General features: G+C 44.6%; 2 protein-coding genes across 8 annotated transcripts in view; one reads left to right on the top strand and one right to left on the bottom strand.

Moving 5' to 3' along the window:
- Window positions 1-13095, top strand: part of Ptpn13 (protein tyrosine phosphatase non-receptor type 13) — a 174874-nt gene extending 161779 nt beyond the window's left edge. For all 6 annotated transcript variants that reach the window (XM_048364271.1, XM_048364268.1, XM_048364267.1 and 3 more), the window contains 7 exons: window positions 2050-2150; window positions 3560-3708; window positions 4945-5035; window positions 9071-9408; window positions 10461-10676; window positions 11778-11840; window positions 12439-13095. In XM_048364271.1, coding sequence (XP_048220228.1) covers window positions 2050-2150; window positions 3560-3708; window positions 4945-5035; window positions 9071-9408; window positions 10461-10676; window positions 11778-11840; window positions 12439-12534 — 1054 coding nt within the window. In that variant the 3' untranslated portion in view covers window positions 12535-13095. The remainder of the gene's footprint in view (window positions 1-2049; window positions 2151-3559; window positions 3709-4944; window positions 5036-9070; window positions 9409-10460; window positions 10677-11777; window positions 11841-12438) is intronic.
- Slc10a6 (solute carrier family 10 member 6) overlaps window positions 1-21892 on the bottom strand; it is a 53074-nt gene that overhangs the window by 6936 nt on the left and 24246 nt on the right. The window contains exons 5-7 of one of the 2 annotated variants that reach the window (XM_048364273.1): window positions 20028-20185; window positions 18091-18576; window positions 11198-11214 (exon numbers count right to left, since the gene is read on the bottom strand). In XM_048364273.1, the coding sequence (XP_048220230.1) occupies window positions 18371-18576; window positions 20028-20185 (364 nt within the window). In that variant the 3' untranslated portion in view covers window positions 11198-11214; window positions 18091-18370. Of the gene's footprint in view, window positions 1-11197; window positions 11215-18090; window positions 18577-20027; window positions 20186-21892 lie in introns of those variants that run through there. The other variant, XM_048364274.1, reaches the window with a different exon arrangement.

Genomic DNA, 21892 nt, shown 5'->3' with positions numbered 1-21892 from the left:
TCTGACCTGCAAAATGTGTTTATTTTACTATTGTTCAAAAAATCAACATATTTTTTACGTCGAATTTAACAAACAAGAATGGAAGAGTGGGTGTAAGAAAATGTGCAAGCAATGACAATGATGTCATCTGCTAGAGCTACAGATGGTTTATTTAGGTCGTTTAGTTATTTTTTTTAATTTGCCCTAAAAAGGAAACCAAACCAAAAATTCTAACAATGCAAAGGCATGGAGGAACTATGGGTGAAAACTCGTAGTGTTGGGATCCAGCCTTCAAATAAGCATGGCACATGGTTCTGAGATAATCATCCCCGCGTTTTGGAGGGTGAACTTAGGGATTTCAAGGGGCGAATTACTTCGCCTACTTTGAACTTGTCCCATCCCCTTTTTGACCTGGGTGGGAGGACCGCGCGTCCCAGAGTTTCCACTCTAATTCCGTGAGGGTCTGTCGGGAGCCGGACTTCCTCGCGTGGGTTTCGAAACCACACTGGGCGCCAAAAAAATGTCGGGCTCGGGTCGCCTCCCCTGGCGCGGGGACTAAGGCTCAGCTACGCTTCTCACCACCCTCTCGCCTGGTCACCCGGCCCACAGGTAAGGCCAGGATGGGGCGGGGGAGCCAGCACTGACCTCACGTGCACGCGGCCAAACGAGAACGCTTACCCACCTCCTTACCAGTAAAGAAAGCCAGGCGTACGCGGGTCTCTGAGAAGCTTCAAGAGCAATCTGATTTATTAAGGCCGGGGCAAGGACTAATGATAGGAAGAGAAGGCGATCGGCCAGGACGCTGATAGGCTGGGAGCTTGTCATATGACCCCCTCATGAGCTAACTCGAAAGCGCCACGCCAGGGAGAGACTGGGGGCGCCTGGGCTGGCGAGAAACTTGGGGGCTGGTTGCACAGCCGGTTCTTCTGGTTCCAGACCCAGAGAATTGTGGCCTGCTTCCGCATTCCCCAGGGCTGGGGGGAAGGGCGGCGTCAAGTCCCCCATCAAGTCCAAAGGCTGGATCCCAACACGTAGTATAAAAATTGCCCTCTGGGGCTGGGAATGTGGGTAGAGTGCTTGCCTAGCATGCATGAAGCCTTGGGTTCAATTCCTCAGTACCACATAACAGAAAAAGCCATAAGTGGGCGCTGTGGCTCAAGTGGTAGAGTGCTAGCCTTGAGCAAAAAAGAGGCCAGGGACAATGTTCAGGCCCTGAGCCTAAGTCCTAGGACTGGCCAAAAAAAGGGGGGGGGGTGGAGAAACAAACATAAAAATTGCCCTCTGCAGTGGCTGGGAATATGGCTTAGTGGTAGATTCCTCACCTAGCAAAAAAAGAAAAAGCCCTCCATGGACTGCATTCAAAATCCCTTGGGCTCTCCTCTCCTAAGTCTTGCTACTTTCCTTTGGTAGCTACTTCCCTTTCAACTTTCAAATAAATTACTCTGCTTTAAAAAAAAAAAAGGTAAACAAAACCAAAAAATACAAATGTAAATACTTGTTTTAACTTACAATTTTCTCTTTGAAAATACATTCTAAGATGAAGTTTTCTAAATCACTACATATCAGTAATTACTTATATATGACATGATTATACATAAATTTTGCTTTATATTAGATAATAATCACACATCATAGGGGCTATTTGTATGGAAAGAAAATTGATATTAAAATTTTTACTAAATATGTTAGACAAGGAAGTACAAAGTGTTAATAAAGTAACAAATGCCATTTTGTACCTAATAATTAGCCAAAAAGGAAAGATTCTGATGCTTTGTTAGGAAGGCATGAAGAGGAAAAAGAAAGGTAAATTAAGTATAGTCTCTTGGAGAGGCAAATTGGCTGGTCTAACTCAAGAGCTCAAGTAATCCTTCTCTCTGCCTCAGCCTCCTGAGCAGCTGGGACCGTCAGCATGGACCATTATCCCAGGCTTGGATTTGATTGTTTGTCAGGAAATCTATTTTAATATACTGTAGTTAGTAATTTCTTACAAAACAAGTAGACAGAGGCATGATACTTCAGTATATTTTAGGGACAAAAATAAAAGGTTGCAAATGTGTTTTGTTGGCACAGCTTAACTCAGAAGTCACAAACAAGAGAGACAGGTGAAGATGAAGTGGCACGGGGCGGTGGTGATGCACCGGTGCAAACGAGCCATGGAGATCTCGATAAAGGCAAGAATTCCATTACCGGGCTTTCCATTAGTGATCGTGAATAGGAAGATGAGTATTGGCAAGTGACTTTTTTTTTAAATTGGTCATGAGGATTGAACTTATGAGGGCCTGGGCTCTGCCTCTGAGCTCTTTCACTCAAGGCTGGCACTCTACCACTTTGAGCCACAGCTCCACTTGCAGTTTTTGAGTGTTAATTGGAGATAAGAGTCTCGTGGGGACTTTTCTGCCTAAACTGGCTTCGAAACCTGATCCTCAGATCTCAGCCTCCTGAGTAGCTAGGATTTCAGGCATGAGCTACTAGTGCCTAGCAACAATTTTTGAAATGCGTGTTACTTCATCAAATGTGTGTACTATTTGGTTTTATATAGAAAATTAATATATACAAACACTTATATTCAATGATATAGTCAAATTATTTGCACAGTTGTATTTAAAATACTCAGTAGGTCTAGGGATATGGCCTAGTAGCAAGAGTGCTTGCCTCGGGCTGGGGATATGGCCTAGTGGCAAGAGTGCCTGCCTCAGATACAGGAGGCCCTAGGTTCGATTCCCCAGCACCACATATACAGAAAATGGCCAGAAGCGGCGCTGTGGCTCAAGTGGCAGAGTGCTAGCCTTGAGCAAAAAGAAGCCAGGGACAATGCTCAGGCCCTGAGTCCAAGCCCCAGGACTGGCCAAAAATAAAAATAAAAAATAAAAAAATAAAATACTCAGTAGCTTGGAGTAAAGAACAAATAAATGTGTAAATACTTTAAATAGGAACAAAAACTTATGGCTTTGCCATTTTTGAATGAGAAATCAGAGCACATTTTATCTGTAGTGAAGTAAAGTGGAGGATTATTAGCTTTTGCTACCGACTTCCTTGAAGAACAAGTCAGAAGTTGGGTACTTGTGGCTCACACCTGTAATCCTAGCTATTCAGGGGACTGAGATCTTAGGATCGCAGTTTGAAGCCAGCGTGGGCAGGAAAGTCTGTGAGACTAATTCTCCAATCAACTACCAAAAACTGTGGAGCAGAAAAGCTCAGGAACAGTACTCAGGCCCTGAGCTCAAGCCCCAGCACCACCAAAGGAAGGGAGGGAGGGAGAGACGGGGGAGGAAAATGATGTCTTTCTTCTCCTTCTTTAGTTTAGTATAATTTTTTCTTCGATTATAAATAATTTCCGTGGCAGTTACTAAATTAAGATGCCTGACTTCTCTAAAATACTTTATTGACTTATAATTCCTGAAGAACCAACGGCTATCTGTATGGAGAGTATGATTTGTTACAAGAGCCAGGCTGAGCCAAAGATTTCTTTCAAGAGTCCCCTTATAGAAACAGATAAGGTGGGAGTAGGTCAGATCCTTTGCTGATTGGCTGGAGCCCTTCTGGGTTATTGTTTGAAGCAGCATCTGCTCTTTCCCACCAGATCATCTCTTTCTGACTCTTGAGGAGCTCGCCGCCCTCCCCATTGTCAGAGTTCCTCCCTCTGGGAAGTACAGTGGCGCCAACTTGAAATCCATCATTCGAATGCTGCGAGGTTTACTCGACCAAGGCATTCCTTCTAAGGAGCTAGAGGTAAGTGGCATAGGTCAGATCTCACAGTAAATGAACTTTCCAACTTGAGTCCTGACAGAATTGACTTAAGGAGATTATATTAATTACTCTGAATTTGATACATTTCCCTGAAGACTAGCCTCCCTGCCTCATACTTAGAATGTGAGTAAGGAAAGGGAGGGGAGGAGGGAAGGACTGAAAAAGTGATCAAGTCCAGCTGTCCACTAAACTTCCTGTGATGTGGTTCTTTGTGAGTACTTGTATTAAGTACAGCCAGGTTGGAGCTCCTTCCAGTCAAAGCAGCAGTGTCAGCTCATTGTGCATTCTTGTAGCACCATCCACATTGACCTGAGGGCAAGAGAAACAGCCATACTGCTGTGGGGGTAACCTTGCCCATCTGCCTCAAGCCATCTGCTCATTTGTCCACTGCCTGGGCTTTGATGTCACTAGGAGCATCTCACTTTCCTTACGTTATACTGATTCGTTGCTTTGTATCGATTCCTCACAATATTTATTCCATTGCTGGGATTTGGAAACAGACCCTCAGTAATCAAGTACATCCTGCCTCTTCCTAAATCTCCATTTTGCAGGAGTGCTACCTTCTTGAAAGGCCTTCATTTAAGATGTCATCCTCAGAGAACTTCATCACAGCCCTGTTAAGTCATTTTTGTTTTGAGCTATGAAAGCAGCATATTGATTTCTTCAAGGCAGATGTCACGGTATTGTTGGTTCATTTCACTGCCTGTCTCCCCATAGCTGGGAGCTCCTTGGATCCTGTAGCTTTCTGCTCGCTGCTGTGTTCTTGGCACTTACCACAGTGCTCCATGTGTACTTAGAAGTTGAGTGTGTTTTCCGTGAGAGGATGAAGGCACGTGAGAAGCAGCTGGTTTGGTCAGTGCATGTGCTTCTGAATATAACACCACCTGGATGTGGCCCCCTACACAGCACAGCCCCCCACATTGCTTCAAACCGTGTTTCCATAAGTAGTATTTTATCTAAACTAGAAAAGTCTAAAATAGTATCTCATAAAATTAGTTGATTGTAACAAGTTCAATTAAAGATGCCACATATAATTCAGCACTCATTTAGCAAATTAGTGTTGATTTTAAGGCTTCCTTCGGATGCTTCTAGGTCTTAGCACTCAAGAGTCTACCGTGTTTTCCCAATGGTGTACGCTTTAAAAACATTTTTCATTTGCTTAGTTACTATTCCCCTCAACAAAATTAACTTCATTTCCTTCTTTTCCCTTGCTTATAGAATCTTCAAGAATTAAAACCTTTAGATCAGTGTCTAATTGGACAGACTAAGGAAAACAGAAGGAAGAACAGATACAAAAATATACTTCCCTGTAAGTTTTAATTTGGCTCTAAATGGAATGTATATTCAATATACTTTTAGTTCATTTAAAAATTTTAACTTATCTATCCTTCTAATGAGTATGTGTATACATATAAATTCAGACATTTTTATTAATAACAAGTTTAGATGTGCAGTTCAAATTCCTTTTTATCTATATATGCCGAAAAGTAGAGAAATTGACATTTTAAGTACTTTTTAACATTATCTGTTTAAGAAATGAATCAGTGGGGCCAGATATTATAGTGCATACTTTTAATCTCACCTAAGCTAGTTAGGAGGGAAAAGATCAAGAGATTTGCAGTTCAAAGCTAGCCCAGGCAAAAAGATAGTGGGACTCCATCTTAAGCAATAAGCTTGGCAGTATAATGAATGCCTGTAGTCCAACATACATAGGAAGTATAGATAGGAGCATTATTATCCAAAGCCTCAATCCTAAGTGGAAATGGATACTGTACTCAAATAACTAAAGCAGAAACATACAGTGATACTGCAGACATGACTTAGGTGGTAGAATACCTGCCTAGCAAGTGCAAACCCTGAGTTCAAACCTAAGGGGGGATAGAGGGAGAAACCATGGACCTACTGCCACTGGTTTAATCCTGCTGAGGTTTAAGGATCACAGTTCAAAGCCAGCCCCAGGCAAGAAAGCCTACGAGATTCTTTTTCTGTTTTTCCAGTCCTGCAGCTTGAACTTAGGGCCTGAGCACTGACCCTGAGCTTCCTTTGCTCAAGGCTAGCACTCCACTAAGGCACATTCCCAGCTCTCTATGAGATGCTCATCTCCAGTCAACCACCAAAAATCCAGAAATAGAGGTGTGGTTTAAGTAATAGAGCAATAGCCTGAGCAAAAACCTAAGAGAACATACTCAGGCCCTAAGTTTAATAAGCACCAGTACCTGCACAAAAAAGAAGAGAAGGGAAGGAGGCAAGGAAGGAAAGAGGGATTGAAAGGAAGAGAGGTTAGTGATACCAAATCAATAATCTTTAGTCTTTATGAATCAACTTGGATTTATGTCACAGCCACCATTATTTTATTCTATTTCTTTGAAGTTTGCAGCAATGCATACAGCATGTCGTAGCTGTATACATTCATAAGACTAGTAAGAAGCCAAGTGCTGGTGGCTACTACCTATACTCCTTGCTGCTCAGGATGCTGGTAGCGTTTGAAAGCAGCCTAGGCAGAAAAAAAAACTCTGTGAAAGTCCCATTTCCAAAATACCCAACAAAAATCAGGACTCGAAGCCTGAACTAAGAAGCCTAACAAGTGTAAGGCCCTGAGTCCCAACCACAGTACCAGCAAAATAATAAATTAAATAAAAATACTAAGGATACTACCGGGCTATTCAGATTTTTAATCTTTTCAGATTCCAAAAGGAAATAAACAGTTATTTTAACCCAGTTTTACTCATTTTACTAGTCACTTGTGTGGTTTTTTTTTAAATTATATATGAATATGTATATATAATTTAAAAGCCAACTTCTAACAAATCCTTATAGTCATCATTAGCCACACTTATCTATGAGCACTTCGGACCCTGACATTACTAAAACCCAACAGTGACATGAATACAATGAATATTATTTTATCTCCATTAAATAAACTTGTCTTAAAATAATTTAACTCTAAATGCAACTCTTGAGTTTGCATCTAGCTCTAAGTACAATTCATTTTTAATGGAAATGCCAAGATTTAACAACTGACATTGTTACAAAACAATAGCAATTTCAATTTGAAATGGTCAGTTGTATAAAAGCTCAATGAATATTATTAACCAAGATGTATTTTTCCTATCAAGATGGAAGATATAAAATTCATTCGGGGGCTGGGAGTGTGGCTTAGTGGTAGAGTGCTTGCCTATCATGCTTGAAGCCCTGGGTTTGAATCCTCCGTACCACATGCACAGAAAAAGCCATGTGTGGCGCTGTGGCTCAAGTGGCAGAGTGCTAGCCTGAGCAAAAAGAAGCCAGGGACAGTGTGCAGGCCTTGAGCTCAAGGCCCAGGACTGGCAAAAAACAAACAAAATTCATTTGGATGGGGGCTGGGGATATGGCCTAGTGGCAAGAGAGCTTGCCTCCTATACATGAGGCCCTGGGTTCGATTCCCCAGCACCACATATACAGAAAACGGCCAGAAGTGGCGCTGTGGGCTGGGGATATAGCCTAGTGGCAAGAGTGCCTGCCTCGGATACACGAGGCCCTAGGTTCGATTCCCCAGCACCACATATACAGAAAACGGCCAGAAGCGGCGCTGTGGCTCAAGTGGCAGAGTGCTAGCCTTGAGCGGGAAGAAGCCAGGGACAGTGCTCAGGCCCTGAGTCCAAGGCCCAGGACTGGCCAAAAAAAAAAAAGAAAAAAAGAAAAAAGAAAAAAAAAATGAAATGCTATAAAAAAAAAAAAAAGAAAAAAAAAAAAAGAAGTGGCGCTGTGGCTCAAGTGGCAGAGTGCTAGCCTTGAGCAAAAGGAAGCCAGGGACAGTGCTCAGGCCTTGAGTCCAAGGCCCAGGACTGGCAAAAACAAATAAAAAAAAATAAAATTTATAAAAAAAATTTCATTTGGAATACATCTTGTAAGAAGTTAATCTTAGAAAGTATTCTTGAAATGCAATAGATTGTGACTCCACATGAAGTAAATGAGAAGTGCATAAGGCTAAAAAATATCCAGATTCATATTTCAAAGTCAGAATGGGACAAGCCATAAATACAAAATGAATAAATAGGTTTATTTTTATAAAACAGTCAGTTAATAGAAGTCAATAATAAAAGGCAATTGATGGATAATTCTTTTCGTTACCTTAACGGTTTTTCAGTTCAGGCCTTTGCGCTTGCGGAGCAGTGTTGCCCCACCGCAGCTATGCTCCTCAGTTATTTTTTGGATAAGGAATCAAATACTTGCACAGTATCGGCCTCATAACTCAATTCTCCCTATCTGATGTCTCCTCCGTAGCCAGCATCATGGGCATGAGCCACCAAACCTGGTCTTTGATAGATGATTTTGAAACATGTTATTAAAAGGGTTTAGTTTGTTAACTACCAGAATTACTAGTTTAATGAAGTTTTTAAAAAAAAGTGAAGTTAAAAAAAGATTTCTAATATGCACATGCATACAAATTAATTCTTTTTAATAAACCATTGGCTATATAACCTAAGTAAAAAAAGAGCTTCCTGCATGTTTCATTGAGGTAGCCTAGCCTTATTCTGAAGTTTTTCTTCTGACTATATAAAATTACAGTTAGGCCATGTGTGGGGCCTGGGCTGTGATGTGTGTTATTTATGAGGATTATTGTTCAAGCCAGTCTGCAAAATGTCATGGAGACCTCAGCTCCACAAAATGAGCCACATGGTTGTGATCCAGTGTGCATGGAAGGGACAGGTAGGAGGACTAGGGCCTGAGGCCAGCCCCAGGAAAGCACATAAAATCACATCAAGAGTGGGCGCTGAAGGTACGGCTGGAGTGATAGAGCCTGCCTCGCTACTCCTCCCCTGCCCTCAGTTCAAACCTAGGACCTCCAAAAACTTACAATTCAACAGAGAAGAAATCTCCATTCTCTTTATGTGGTTGACTCTTGTTTTGGCTGCCTAGTAAGAAGGAAGTAACTTAATTGAGTCAGAGTTCATTATGCTGATCAGGGTGTCACTGGGATGCTCGTTTCTGTTTATGAGGAAGTAGCACTGTCGTTCAGCATTGTTATTGCCAGCAGCACTGAAAAGTGAGAAGTCTAAAAGTTGTGGCTTTTCTGTAATTACTAACATTCTAAGTGCATTTATTCTTTTCTCAGCTGAATCAATACAGATAATAATAACAAATTGTAGACACCAAAAATTAGTCTAGCAACTTAATAACTTAAGCACAAAAGAGTAAGTATAAATTAATGTGGTGGTGCAATAGTTTGAAAATGTACTTCTGCTGAAGTGTGTACTGAAGTTTTCCTACACCGGTAGAGAAATTGGTTATGCTCTTTGACTCGTGTTATTGATGAAGCTCGTTTACCAATCCACATCTGTGGTTCTGTGGTGGAACTTCACAGATGACGCTACGAGAGTGCCCCTTGGCGAAGAAGGCGGCTATATCAACGCCAGCTTCATCAAGATCCCCGTGGGGAAAGAAGAGTTCGTTTACATTGCCTGCCAGGGGCCTCTCCCTACGACTGTGGGAGATTTCTGGCAGATGATTTGGGAGCAAAAATCCACAGTGATTGCCATGATGACACAAGAAGTAGAAGGAGAAAAAGTCAAATGCCAGCGCTACTGGCCAAACATCCTAGGCAAAACAACAATGGCCAATGACAGGCTGCGCCTGGCTCTTGTGAGGACGCAGCAGCTGAAGGGCTTTGTAGTGAGGGCCATGACCGTAGAAGACATTCAGGTAAGGGAGCTGCATCCTCCCGTAGCAGTGCTTACCTCCTCACCAAAAACCAGCTCTGGCCATCTCCAGGCTTCTATCCATGCATTTCTGGATAAAAGCAGATGACTCCCCTTCCCTGCTTTTTTTTCTTCTTCCTATTTTTGAAACATGGTTTGCTATGTTGTCCCACGCCAGCTTTGAACTCATGATCTTCCTGCTTCAGCCTCCCAAGTGCTGGGATTACAAGTGTCCTGGGTGTTAGCCACCACCCCTAGCCTATTTTTCTTTCTTTCTTTCTTTCTTTCTTTCTTTCTTTCTTTCTTTCTTTCTTTCTTTTTTTTTCTCCCCAGTCCTGGGGCGTGGACTCAGGGTCTGAGCACTGTCCCTGGCTTCTTTGTGCTCAAGGCTAGCACTCTATCACTTGAGCCACAGCGCCACTTCTGGCTTTTATTTTGCTATATATGTGGTGCTGAGGAATCGAACCCAGAGCCTCATATATACGAGGCTAGTACTCTACCACTAGACCATAATCCCAGCCCCCTATTTTTATTTCTTATGGTACTTGAGATTTGACCTCAGGACCTTTCACTTCCTGTGTTGGCACTCCAGCACTTGAGCTATTCCTCTAGCCCTTTTTTGCTTTATTTTTCAAATTCAATCTCGCAGTTTTTTTCAGTAATATTAGTTGCTTAAGAAAGGTTTTGTTGCATTATTTCCATTCGTGCATATAATATCTCAATCAGCCTCACTCTGTTCCTCTCCCTGACCCTCCCTCCTCCTCAAAACAATTTCTTACTTTCATCTATGCAGATAAACTACTTGAACCATGTCCGGGATCTCACATTCTTGCCTGGGGTCTACTTCCAGCTCCTTTGTAGCCGGAATTGCAGGCCTCAGCTGCCATACCCAAACTTGTGTTTCCTAGAGGAGTCATTTTTGTCTTTTACATTTTTCTCTTCATCCGACTCACTTACAGGTTAAAATCTGAAAGGACAAAATAATATCTAGAAATAGTTCTATATTCAGAATACAGCATGATATTATGTACTCCTTCCTCTGTTTTATGGCTTCAGACAGGAGAGGTGCGACACGTTTCTCATCTGAATTTCACAGCCTGGCCGGATCACGATACGCCTTCCCAGCCCCATGACCTGCTCACGTTCATCTCCTACATGAGACACGTCCACAGCGCAGGCCCCATCGTCACGCACTGCAGCGCGGGCATCGGACGCTCGGGGACGCTCATATGCATTGATGTGGTCCTGGGACTCATCAGTCAAGACCTTGACGTGAGTACAAAGCCAATACTGAGGGGGCGAGGGCCGGAAGTAGTGGCACAGTCTGCTGCTCAGTGGTGCAGGTTCAGCGGCAAACTCAGAAGTTCCACATGTAGAATGGCATCTTATCCTTTCCATAACGACAAAAATATTAAAATATGAAAGGAAAATAGTTTAATGCAACATCTTGGGCTTTATTCTTATTATGGTTACCTATAATTGAGGAATGAATATTTTATTCTGCAAATTAATGTTAGTCTATCTCTAAACAATTAGTCCCAGTTTTTAAAATATTATTGAACAGATCAAGCAAAAAAACAGGATAACCTTGCTTTTAAACCAAATTTAGTATAAAAATTACTTAAAATGCCAGAATATCTTACCATATATAATATGTAATTGAAATCCTGGCTTCTGAAAGAATTTTAGTTAAGCCCTGTGTTCGATTCCTCAGCATCACATTTATAGAAAAAAGCCGGGAGTGGTGCTGTGGCTTAAGATGTAGAGTGCTAGCCTTGAGCAAAAAGAAGCCTGGGACAGTGCTCAGGCCCTGAGTTCAAGCCCCAGGACTGACAACAAAAGCAAAACAAATAAACAAAACAGTATGTAAAGAAAACAATTCATACTGTCTTTTTGTTTGTTGTTTGTTTTGGGCCAGTCCTGGGCCTTGAACTCAGGGCCTGAGCACTGTCCCTGAGCTTCTTTTTACTCAAGGCTAGCACTCTACCACTTGAGCCACAGCACCACTTCTGGCTTTTTCTGTCTATGCGGTGCTGAGGATTCGAACCCAGGGCTTCATGCATGCGAGGCAAGCACTCTACCACTAAGCCACATTCTCAGCCCCTCACACTGTCTTTTAAATTGCAAGAAAGTAGTCCAATTTCAAGGGAAGAGAATTTGTGTTTCAGATTTTCAAATAGAACAATCTGCTCTAATTCTTCAAAAGATGGTAAATAAGAATGCCAAGTGATCGTCGGCCACGTTATTTTGTCCACCAGTTTCCCAAAATTCTTAAGAAGGGGAAGAAATGGGTGTGGAACTGTACACAAGCCATATCTTGTGATCCTAGTCCATCTGCCCCTGTGATCTGACGCGCGTTCTCTTTCCCGGCAGTTTGACATCTCTGACTTAGTGCGCTGCATGAGACTGCAAAGACACGGCATGGTTCAGACGGAGGTGAGTCTTGCTTACTGTGGTCTTGATATTCTTTTTCTTGCTACGAAGTTTAAGCTGGCTTCAAACGCGTGGTCCCCTGCCTCGGTGCTGGGCCTATCGGACTGCTCCGTGTCTGCTTCCTGTGATGAGGATTCTGTAACGGTTCCAGCCTTCTTAGTCGGTTGTTGTTTTGAGTTCGCATCCTGCCTGGCGCGCCTGAGCCCAGGCGTCCTCCCGTCCCATCCCAGCCTGCTTATCTGGGACAAGTGCTCGTCCCTGTGCCCAACTTGCATTCCTTTTTTGAGGATTTCCACATTACAGCAGAAAATCAACCATTTATTGTCATGGACCTTTTTTTGGTCAAGGTGATATACGTAAGGTAGTGAGTGTATTTCTTGTCAAACTTGTCACCGGCCCCTCCCTCGTTTTTCTCCCACCCTCCAGCCTCCCGAGTCCCCCACCCCCTCCCCGCACCCTGCTTCTTACAGACAACATTTAAACAAAAATTTCCCCGACCTTCCAAACTCCTGAAACACCGTTATCTGTGTATAGATGTCTGTGCGCACGACACACTCACGCTGCGCATCTGAAGTCCTCTCCTCCCGTCTTCTTCCTGTAGGATCAATATATTTTCTGCTATCAAGTCATCCTCTATGTCCTGACTCACCTTCATGCTGAAGAAGAGCAACAAGAGCGGCCTCCGCTTCCAAAATGACAAGAGAAGAGCAGCTTCTGGATGTTTCCACACCTCCTTACCCTCCAGCAGACTTGTGCTCTGCTTACACTAAGGGTCGCAGGGCTGCAAGGCCCCGCGATACTATTCTGCTTATTCTCCTCTGCCTTAGAGAAGGGCATTCTTCCCAACAGCAGATGTCAAATGCTGGATTTTTACAGCGACTTTAACCTGCTAGAAATTATTTCACACACATTGAACAACACAGATCGTAGGACTAATGACAGCTTTTGATTAAAGTGGGCATTGTTACAAGGACACCCTCAGTCCACTATTAATGTATCAATCTTTGTTTATAGCAAAAAAAAATTTCCCAGTATTTTAATAAAGTAGAGGTATTTTATAGGGGATACTTGAAACCAGTATTTAAGCTTTAAATGACAATAATAATTGCATAGGAAAAAGTAGTATATGTTTACTATATCAATTTCTAATGTTTACTATATAGAATTTCTTGTAATATATTTGTATACTTTTTTCATGAAAGTGAAGTTATCAGCTACTGTTTGTAACGGTATCATCCATTTGTAATGCATTATCTCACATTGTAAATAAAACACCTTAAAATATGAACTTTGCTGGGAGTGTGGCTTAGTGGTAGAGTGCTCGCCTTGCACGCATGAAGCCCTGGGTTCGATTCCTCAGCACCACATGGTGCTGTGGCTCAAGTGATAGAGTGCTAGCCTTGAGTAAAAAGCTCAGGGACAGTGCTCAGGCCCCGAGTTCAAGCCCCAGGACTGGCAAAAATAATAAAAACCAGCTGAGCACAGACAGCCTCATGACCATATTCCTAGCTACTCAGGAGGCTTGAGATTCCCAAGTATTGTGATTTAAGGCCAGCGTGAGCAGAAAAGTCATCTCCAAAATAACCAGCCAAAAGCTGGGCTGCGGGCATGACTCAAGTGCTAGAGTACCAGCTGAATAAGTAAGTCAAAAGAAGCATGAGATCCTGAGTTCAAACCTGAGTACTGCCAAATATCATCGTCCTCATCTTCAGTGCAAGAAGAAAGCATGGCTGGAGGCGTGGCAGGTGTGACAGCCTGCGTTCCAAACCCCGATACTAGAGGGAAAAAAACCTTTGTTTTGAGATATAATTGATAAATCATAGCTAATAGTTGACCACGACTGTGTTCCAGGAATGGATGCTTGATAGCAAAAGAACATGTTCCAATCATTGTTAATTCAAAAGTATCCAAGGTACTTTTCTGATGGAGGTAATTGTGACAAACTATACCCATCTTAAGACCAACAACATTTTAGAGGACCGAATAAACTTACCCAAATAAATGTATTTTCTTTCCTTAAGAAAACACATATAGGTCACGGCCTGACTATAGCTCCAGACCACGAGCGGCTGGAACGATCCTGGGCGTTCCTTGCTGCTCTCCACATGGCCGCCGCGTGCGGATGACGTGTGCGGCCTGCGCAGGGCAGAACACGCACCGCCCCGGAAGTGGGTCCGTCCCTGCCTAGGAGGAGCTAGCAGGCTTTCCCACACGCCAGCGCAGAGCTCCGCCTCGATCTTAGCAAAGACTGTCACATGTCCACCTCTACCTTCAAGAAAATTTTACCGAGGCGTATTACCATTTCGAACAAAATTTTGGTTCTGCTAAGAAGATAAGAAAAAACAATGAATGCTGGGTAGCAGCCAGCGATTGCATGACTTCTTGGTAGCAAGCATTGTGTCGGTCTTCGAAGATCATCCAGAACCCAGAAACATGGAATTTTGTAACTGTTAGAGAGACTCGCGGAGCTGCGTGCTGGCGGCTCGGGCCTCTGATCCCAGCTACTCAAGAGGCTGGAATCCGAGGCGCTCCGTTTGAAGCCAGCCTGGACAGGAAAGTGCATGAGACGCTTCAATTCCTCTCAGCAAAGCCACAAGTGGAGCGCAAAGTGATAGATCACCAGCCTTGAGCAAAAGAAGCTCAGAGACAAGTGTTCAAATGCCAGGACCAGCACACACACACACAAAAGAGAGACGCCTAGATAAGAACTTAAAAGCAGTCTTCAGTTCTGCAATTACGAAACCATTTTATTCCTTCACACAAAATTAGGTATACTGTTCCCAAGGTCATACCCCCAAACCCTCAAGCCACTGCCAAGCCGTCGTCTGGCTAATGGGCTTGCAGGGGAGGTCTTCAGGCAGCAGGGGGCGCTGAAGGGAAGGCACACACATGCACAAAGGAGGCTCCCGCTTGCTGCCCACTTGCAGCTTGTACCCTGTGTTTTCATCAGGCCTGCTTCTTCAGGATGTTGAGGTCATCGGACTTTCTGAGTGAAGACTGAAGCCCAGAACAACCGTACTTGTCCACGGCTGCACAAAGGACCGAGGCAGGATTTCGACTCCCCATCTAGCAGCTTCCATCCTGATCCCAGAGGCTGCCACCGCGTCACCTGGCATCCGGCAACCAGGCCTGGGGAAGCCCGTGTCCTTCCCACAGTGCCACGACAGCCTAGCCAATTCCTCCTCCCTCCCCCCCCACACACACTGTCCCTTCATCCCACGATTCTTCCCGCCACACTGTCCCTTCATCCCACTCCTCGCTCTCATTGGATTACAGCTGTTAGTAACATGGGACGTTTGACTTCACTCAAGCCCCGTGCCAGTGGCTCACGCCTATAATCCTAGCTACTCGGAAGGCTGAGAGCTGAGGATCGCAGTTCAAAGAAAAGTCCGAGACTCATTTCCAATTAGCCACCAAAAACAAACAAAAATAAAAACACCCTGACAGTGAAGTTGTGGGACAAATGGCAGAGCTCTAGCCTTGAGATGGGCGAATACCCATGCCCTTAGTTCAAGTCCCAGTGTTGCTACACATACACACAAGCTTTTCATTTTCACTGACTTCATATTAACCTGCAGGTTATTGGGAATACTTATGCAATAAAATTGCAAAGCATTAAATCTCACATCGCATGCTTTTTCATACACTTCAAAACTCACAAATAAAAATAGATACAAAGGGCTGAGAATGTGGCTTAGTGGTAGAGTGCTCGCCTAGCATGCATGAAGCCCTGGGTTCAATTCTTCAGTACCACATAAACAGAAAAGGCCAGAAGTAGCACTGTGGCTCAAGTGGTAGAGTGCTAGCCTTGAGCACAGAGAGGCTCAGAGCCCAGGCCCTGAGTTCAAGCCCCAGGACTGACATAAAAGAAAAAAAGATACAAAAGGGGGTCAGAATTTGACAACATAGTTGCATGCTAAAGATGGCATTACAGTTAGTGGTACAAAGATGAACAAGTCAGTAGATGATGCTAGAATTTTTTTTAATTAGGTTCCTAACTCCACATCCAAAAAATAAATTCAAAAACAGAATAAATAAGGACATCCAATCCATGAAAGTAACAAACATTTGTAGAGAATTGTTTTTATAGTCAAAATAGAGAGGGATAGAGCTTCCCTACTGCCTGGCATTGTGTACCTGAACGTGGGCAGAGTGCGTGCTGTGGACGTCCCCAGAAGAGCTCCCCAAAAGGGGCCACGCCCATCCTTCAACAGGGACCAGAGGACAATGCGTGATCCACACAATCACAGCAGTTTGAAAGAATTTTGAAGACTACTAAAGCAGCCAGGGAACATAGCTCAAATGGTAGAGCACCTGCTTAGCAAGGGTGAGGCCCTGGGTTCAATCCCCAGTGCATACACACACACACACACACACACACACACACACACACACACCACCACATACAAAACTGGATACATTTTTAAAAATACAAAATTGAACAGAAATAATGTAGAAAAAAGTAACATGTTGGCAATACATAGTCACTATCGTTACATGTTCAAATCTAGAAAAGGAGAATAAAATGGAAAAGCAAACAAAGGACCTGAATAGGGAAATGATTGTGGGAAGTGTTCTACTTCATTCCTAATTTCAAAAATGTGATGAGAATCAGTGAGACATTTTCATGATCAACATGGTCAAAACTCTTTGCTTCGCCTGGGAGTCAGGCCTGGGGTCTCGGGGGAGCTGTGCACTGCAGAGAGCAAAGTCCTCTCCCCGCAGGGGCCGCCACCACGCCACAGGGGAGAGCCACGGAAATGCGGGCACGGGACAAGGTAGCAGCACTGCGCCACCAACACGCTGCGACCCATCAGTGACAGTCCTCCGTGCATTACAATCCTTCCATCGGAAGAATGAGGTAGGTTGACACACTGACATGTAAAGATGTTCCAAAATATGTCACCAAGTGACTGGGAAAAGCATGTGTAGACAGCGAGGGAAGAGGCGACATTGTCCAAAAGGAAATGCATTCATTACCCGACTTATGTAACCGTAACTCCTCTGTATATCACCTTTATAATAACGATAAAACGTTAAAATCAACATAGATGGGACCTAACTGCTGTAGTTTCTAAATAATCAGTGTGAATACAGAGATTCGGAGGGTATTTAAGGTACAGTACACACACCCCGCCTTTTTTTTTTTTTTTTCATTTCTGGGAGTTCATTTCAATAAACTTTTTTTTTAGGGGGGAGTGGGGTGGTCATGGGGCTTGAACTCTGGGCTTGGGACCCTGTCCCTCAGGTCTTCAGCTCAAGGCTAGTGCTCTACCACTTGAGCCACAGAACTGCTTCTGGTTTTCAGGTGGCTAATTGGAGATAAGAGTCTCATGGACTTTCCTGCCTGGGCTGGCTTTGAACTGCAATCCTCACATCTCAGCTTCTTGAGTAGCTAGGATTACAGGCATGAGCCACCAGGGCCCGGCACTAAACATTACTTTTTTTTCTTTTTTTTTTTTTTTAATGATCAGAGGCATACGGACATTGTGCCTTTGTGTTCTTCCCCTAAGAATGCCTTCCTTTGGTTTGTGTGAATGCTTAGAGTCCTGGATAATTTTTATAATTTATAATGTACCAAGTCCTGGTATATTTTAGATCTAGCTTCCACATAAGAGAGAGAACATAAGCCATTTGTCTCTCTGAGCTTGGCTTACCTCACTGAACATAATTTGTTCTAGGTCCATCCATTTCCCTGCATATAACATATTATCCTTCCTAACGTCTGTGTAAAATTCCACGGTGTGTGGATACTCCAGTTTGGGGACCCAGTCATCTACTGTAGGGCATCTGAGCTATTCCACAACTTGGCTACGGTGACAAGTGCAGCAGGGAACGCGGATGCGCACGTGTCTTTACAGTATCCTGGTTCGTGATGTTCTGGGTAGATGCCCAGGAGAAGACACTTTTTAATCTCACGTTTTCCTCAAATTCCCTCCAAATTCAGCTACATCTCTCATCAGAAAATACCTGTTTAAGTGCTTCAACATAATATTAAAGTTCATTTTTCATTTGAGCATCACTTGGATCCAGACTGTGCCTTGCCCTTCCCCACAAGATCCTAACACTGGATTCAAATCCACAACGCGGACGGGGCACCGGTGGCTCACGCCTGTAATCCAAGCTGCTCGGGAGATCCGAGAATCGTGGTTCAAAGCCAGTCCAGGCAGGAAAGTCCATGAGACTCTTCTCCAATTAGCCACTGTGGCTCAAGCGCTAGAACGCTAGCCTTGAGCTGAAAGAGCTGAGGGACCAGAGTTCAAGCCCCACGACCGACCAAAGAAAAACAAAAACCATGGGTCCAGCCATGATCATGGCTCCTGTCCACTACCAGGAAACAAGAAGCTGCTCAGCAGGTTCACACCGGTTGTACAAATCCCCACAAAGATTCCTGCCATGAGCAACACGCATGCTCACAACGGTGCTCCCAGCACGAGTCCCAGTGCGCAGGCGAAGGCGCGCGTTCCACCGCCCAGGCTCCGGGGCGCCGGCTCAGGGGCTCAGGGGCTCAGGGGCGCGGGGCCGCCCAGCCCCTAGTCACACGGAGCCGGCTGGCCCAGGGGCTCGAGGGCCCTGCGGGGGAACATGGGCTCCGACGGCCCCGCACTTGCCCCAGCCTCCTCCTCCGCCTCCAGGAACGCTCCCGTCTCTCTGGGCTTCTTGTCGAGGCTGATGGCCGCACAGTCGGGGGGCTTCCTCCGGCCCCTCTTCTTCAGCCTCCTCCTGTACGCCCGGTACGCTGCGGGACGAGACACCAAGGTGAGGAGTCGCTTGACACGGGGGCCATTTGGGCGACACTACACTCGCCTATGCTTTAGAGCTTTGTTGGCTTGGCACTGCTACGAATAAGTGCACAGGGAAAGGGGAAGGGATGGGGTGTTGCATTGTATCTTTCTGTCTGGAACTCAGTCTCAATTCTTGGGCACTGAGGGCTCATTCATTCATTCAATCATTCAATCGTTCTGTAAACCCCCTTGGGGCATCGACTGTCAGGCACCCCCCCTGCATGCTGAACTGTCACTGGGAATAAGTCAGACATGACACCTCACTAAAATGTGGGTCTCGCCCCAGGAGTTTTAGTCTGAGAATATTTCTCTCACTTCATGCCAACATTAAATTCCACGCATTCCCTATATGACCCTCCATCAGTAAACCAATATATAATAATATTCAGTATATAATCAGTTAATGCCAGTCATCACCAAGCTGTACTAAGAGTCTGTTTCATGACAATAAAAACTTATATCCGGGCGCTATTACTGGTGGCTCCCACCTGCAATCCTAGCTGCTCAGCAGGCTGAGATCTCAGGATCGCCGTTGAAAGCCAGCCTGTGCAGGAAAGTCCATGAGACTCTTATCTCCAGTCAACCAGAAGTGGCGCTGAGGCTCAACGTGGTAGAGCACTAGCTTTGAGCAAAGGAGCTCAGAGATAGTGCCTGGGCCCTGAGTTCGAGCCACCACCACCAACAAAATGTTTAATGTTACATAACAAATATGTGTATGTCTATACACCGTTTTCTTTTCTTTCCAATAATGGTGTTTGAACTCAAGACCTTGCAATTACTTGGCTTGCTTGGTTGGCTGGCACTTTGCCACTTGACATTCACCTGGAGCTCAGTTTTTTGCGAGTTCATAGAAGCTGGAGTTAAACTTTTTCCCAGGCTGGCTTCAACCCACAATCCTCCAGATCTCAACTTTGTGATAGCGAGGATTAAAGGCATGCACCACCAATGCCAGTCCAACTTGTTTTAGGAAACAGAGTCTAACTTTTTTCCTAAGCTGGTATTGAAGGTAAGTCCTCCTATTGCTATCTCAAGTAGAAATTGCAAGTGTGTGCAACCATGCCTGGCCCAAATGGCATTTTTTGAGATCAGGAACTGCTCGTGAAAACCTTGTCTTAACAATTCCTGGAATTAAGTTCTAACAGTGCAGCAGTTTTGTGAAGGAAGCACATTTGCTTCTAATTATAAACTCTCAGATGTTTCTAAAATGTGTGTGTGTGTGTGTGTAATTCCCACAATGTTGAAATATCCTGTTTATGCATTTTATTGTCCCCTAAAAGAGTCAGACTAAAAATGTATCACAGGGCATCACATCCAAGAAAGGGTTCATAAATTGGATTATCTGATTTTCAGTCCAGTCTGGAATTGACTCCGTCCTAGCTCATCTACCTAGTGAAAGTTCATCCACCTGCCACAATGAGAACTCCATCCAGCAGCTGGAAGAATCCATAGGCCAACGGGAAGTTAAACATCTGGACCAAGTTCTCCGAGGTGAAAGATAGCTGGAGCATGGTGATGCACATCTGGATGTTCTGAGCTCCGGTTTCTATGGAAATTGTCCTGCACCTGACAATGAGAAAGAGTTCAAGAGTGACATGCTAATCTGCACAACGCCTCAGGCCTATTGTACATGAGAGCCCAAGATTGGGGGAGCCCAAGACTGCTGGAGGAAACAGACAGGAAAATCCATGCAACTCCATTTCAGCCAATGGCTGGGCAAGGTGGCCTGCAGCTCGCTTCCCCAGCCGCACAGGAAGCGCCAGTGGGAAGATCGCAGCCCGCCCAGCGCTGGCATAAAGCAAGACATGACCTAGAAACTCAATCACAGTGGGGGGGGGGCAAAACTGGAGCGTGACAAAAGGGGTGACATTGTTCAAAACAAAATGTACATATTACCTGACATACAACTGTAACCCCTGTATATCACCTCTATAATAACAATAGAAATATATGTAAAAGAAAATAAGCAATGTTCAACGTATGATACTGTAACCTCTCTGTACGTCAGTTTGATAATAAAAATTTGAGAAAAAAAAAATAAGCAATGTTGACTACAGTCACAGCCCAAGAAGCAGAGTTCTTGCCTGGCAAGCATGAGGCCCTGAGTTCAACCCTCAGTATCACCAAAAAAAAACAAAAAGGAAAGAAAAGAAAAGAAAGTTATATGCTAGACCTAATATTCCTCTTCGATTTGATAAACGTAAGCGTAGGCAATGAAGCGGGGGTATCCGCTCCGCAGTCATTGGCTGAGTGCCTGTGGCAGGGGATCTGAGCTTCGGGGAGGCCCTGTGGAGTGAAAGCTTCCCGAAGCCTGGCCTGCCACCTGGGGTGGATCCACACGGGAAAGGACCGACTACAACACAAGACGACGCGCATCGGACGCCGAGGAGATGCTGTTGAATCCGGGGAAGCGGCAGGAGTGCTGAGGGAAAGCTTCCCCCAGGAAAGAAGCCTTGGGTGACAGGGGAGGTGGACGAGCCAGGAGCAGGTGGCGCAGCGGGGCCAGGCGTGGCTTGCTCCGAAGGCACCGCACCTGCAGTGGCCTACGCCACCCGCAAAGGAGACAGGAGGAAGGGAAGCTGTGTGGGGTGACGTTTCTATCATTATTGGTTTTCTGATCAGAGAAAAGAAAAGAAAATACTTCAAATGAAAATGGAGTGAGAGGGCTGGGAATGTGGTGTAGTGGTACAGTGCTTGCCTCATATACACAAAGCCCTGGGTTCGATTCCTCAGCACCACATATAGAAAAAGCTGTGGCCCAAGTGGCAGAGTGCTAGCCTTGAGCAAAAAGAAGCCGGGACAGTGCTCAGGCCCTGAGTTCAAGCCCCAGGACTGGCAAAAAACATAGCAAGCAAAAAAAGAAAATGGAGCAAGAACAGGGAGGCCATGTGCAGGACCTTTATTGGATTACCCCCCCCCCCATTGTGTGTGTGTGTGTGTGTGAGAGAGAGAGAGAGAGAGATAACTTGGGATCAGCCTGGGCCCTATCCCTTAGATTCTTTGCTCATGGCTTTCACTCTACCACTTGAGCCACAATCCCACATCCAGCTTCCTCCTGGTTCATCAGAGATAAGAGCCTCACAGACTTTTCTACTCAGACTGCCTTCAAACCTTGATCCTCCGATCCCAGCCTCCCATGCAGCTAGGAATGCAGGCGCGAGCCGCCAGTGCTCAGCTCTCAACTCCAGTCTCTAATTGGAGTCTGCAGACTTTTTTACAAGGAAGTGAAGAGATGCAAAAAAAAAGAGTTTCTGAGGATAACTGTGTCTATTT

Source organism: Perognathus longimembris, chromosome 16 (genome assembly GCF_023159225.1).
Source record: "Perognathus longimembris pacificus isolate PPM17 chromosome 16, ASM2315922v1, whole genome shotgun sequence".
Lineage (NCBI taxonomy): Eukaryota > Metazoa > Chordata > Mammalia > Rodentia > Heteromyidae > Perognathus > Perognathus longimembris.
This window is presented reverse-complemented; position numbering and strand designations above follow the sequence as displayed.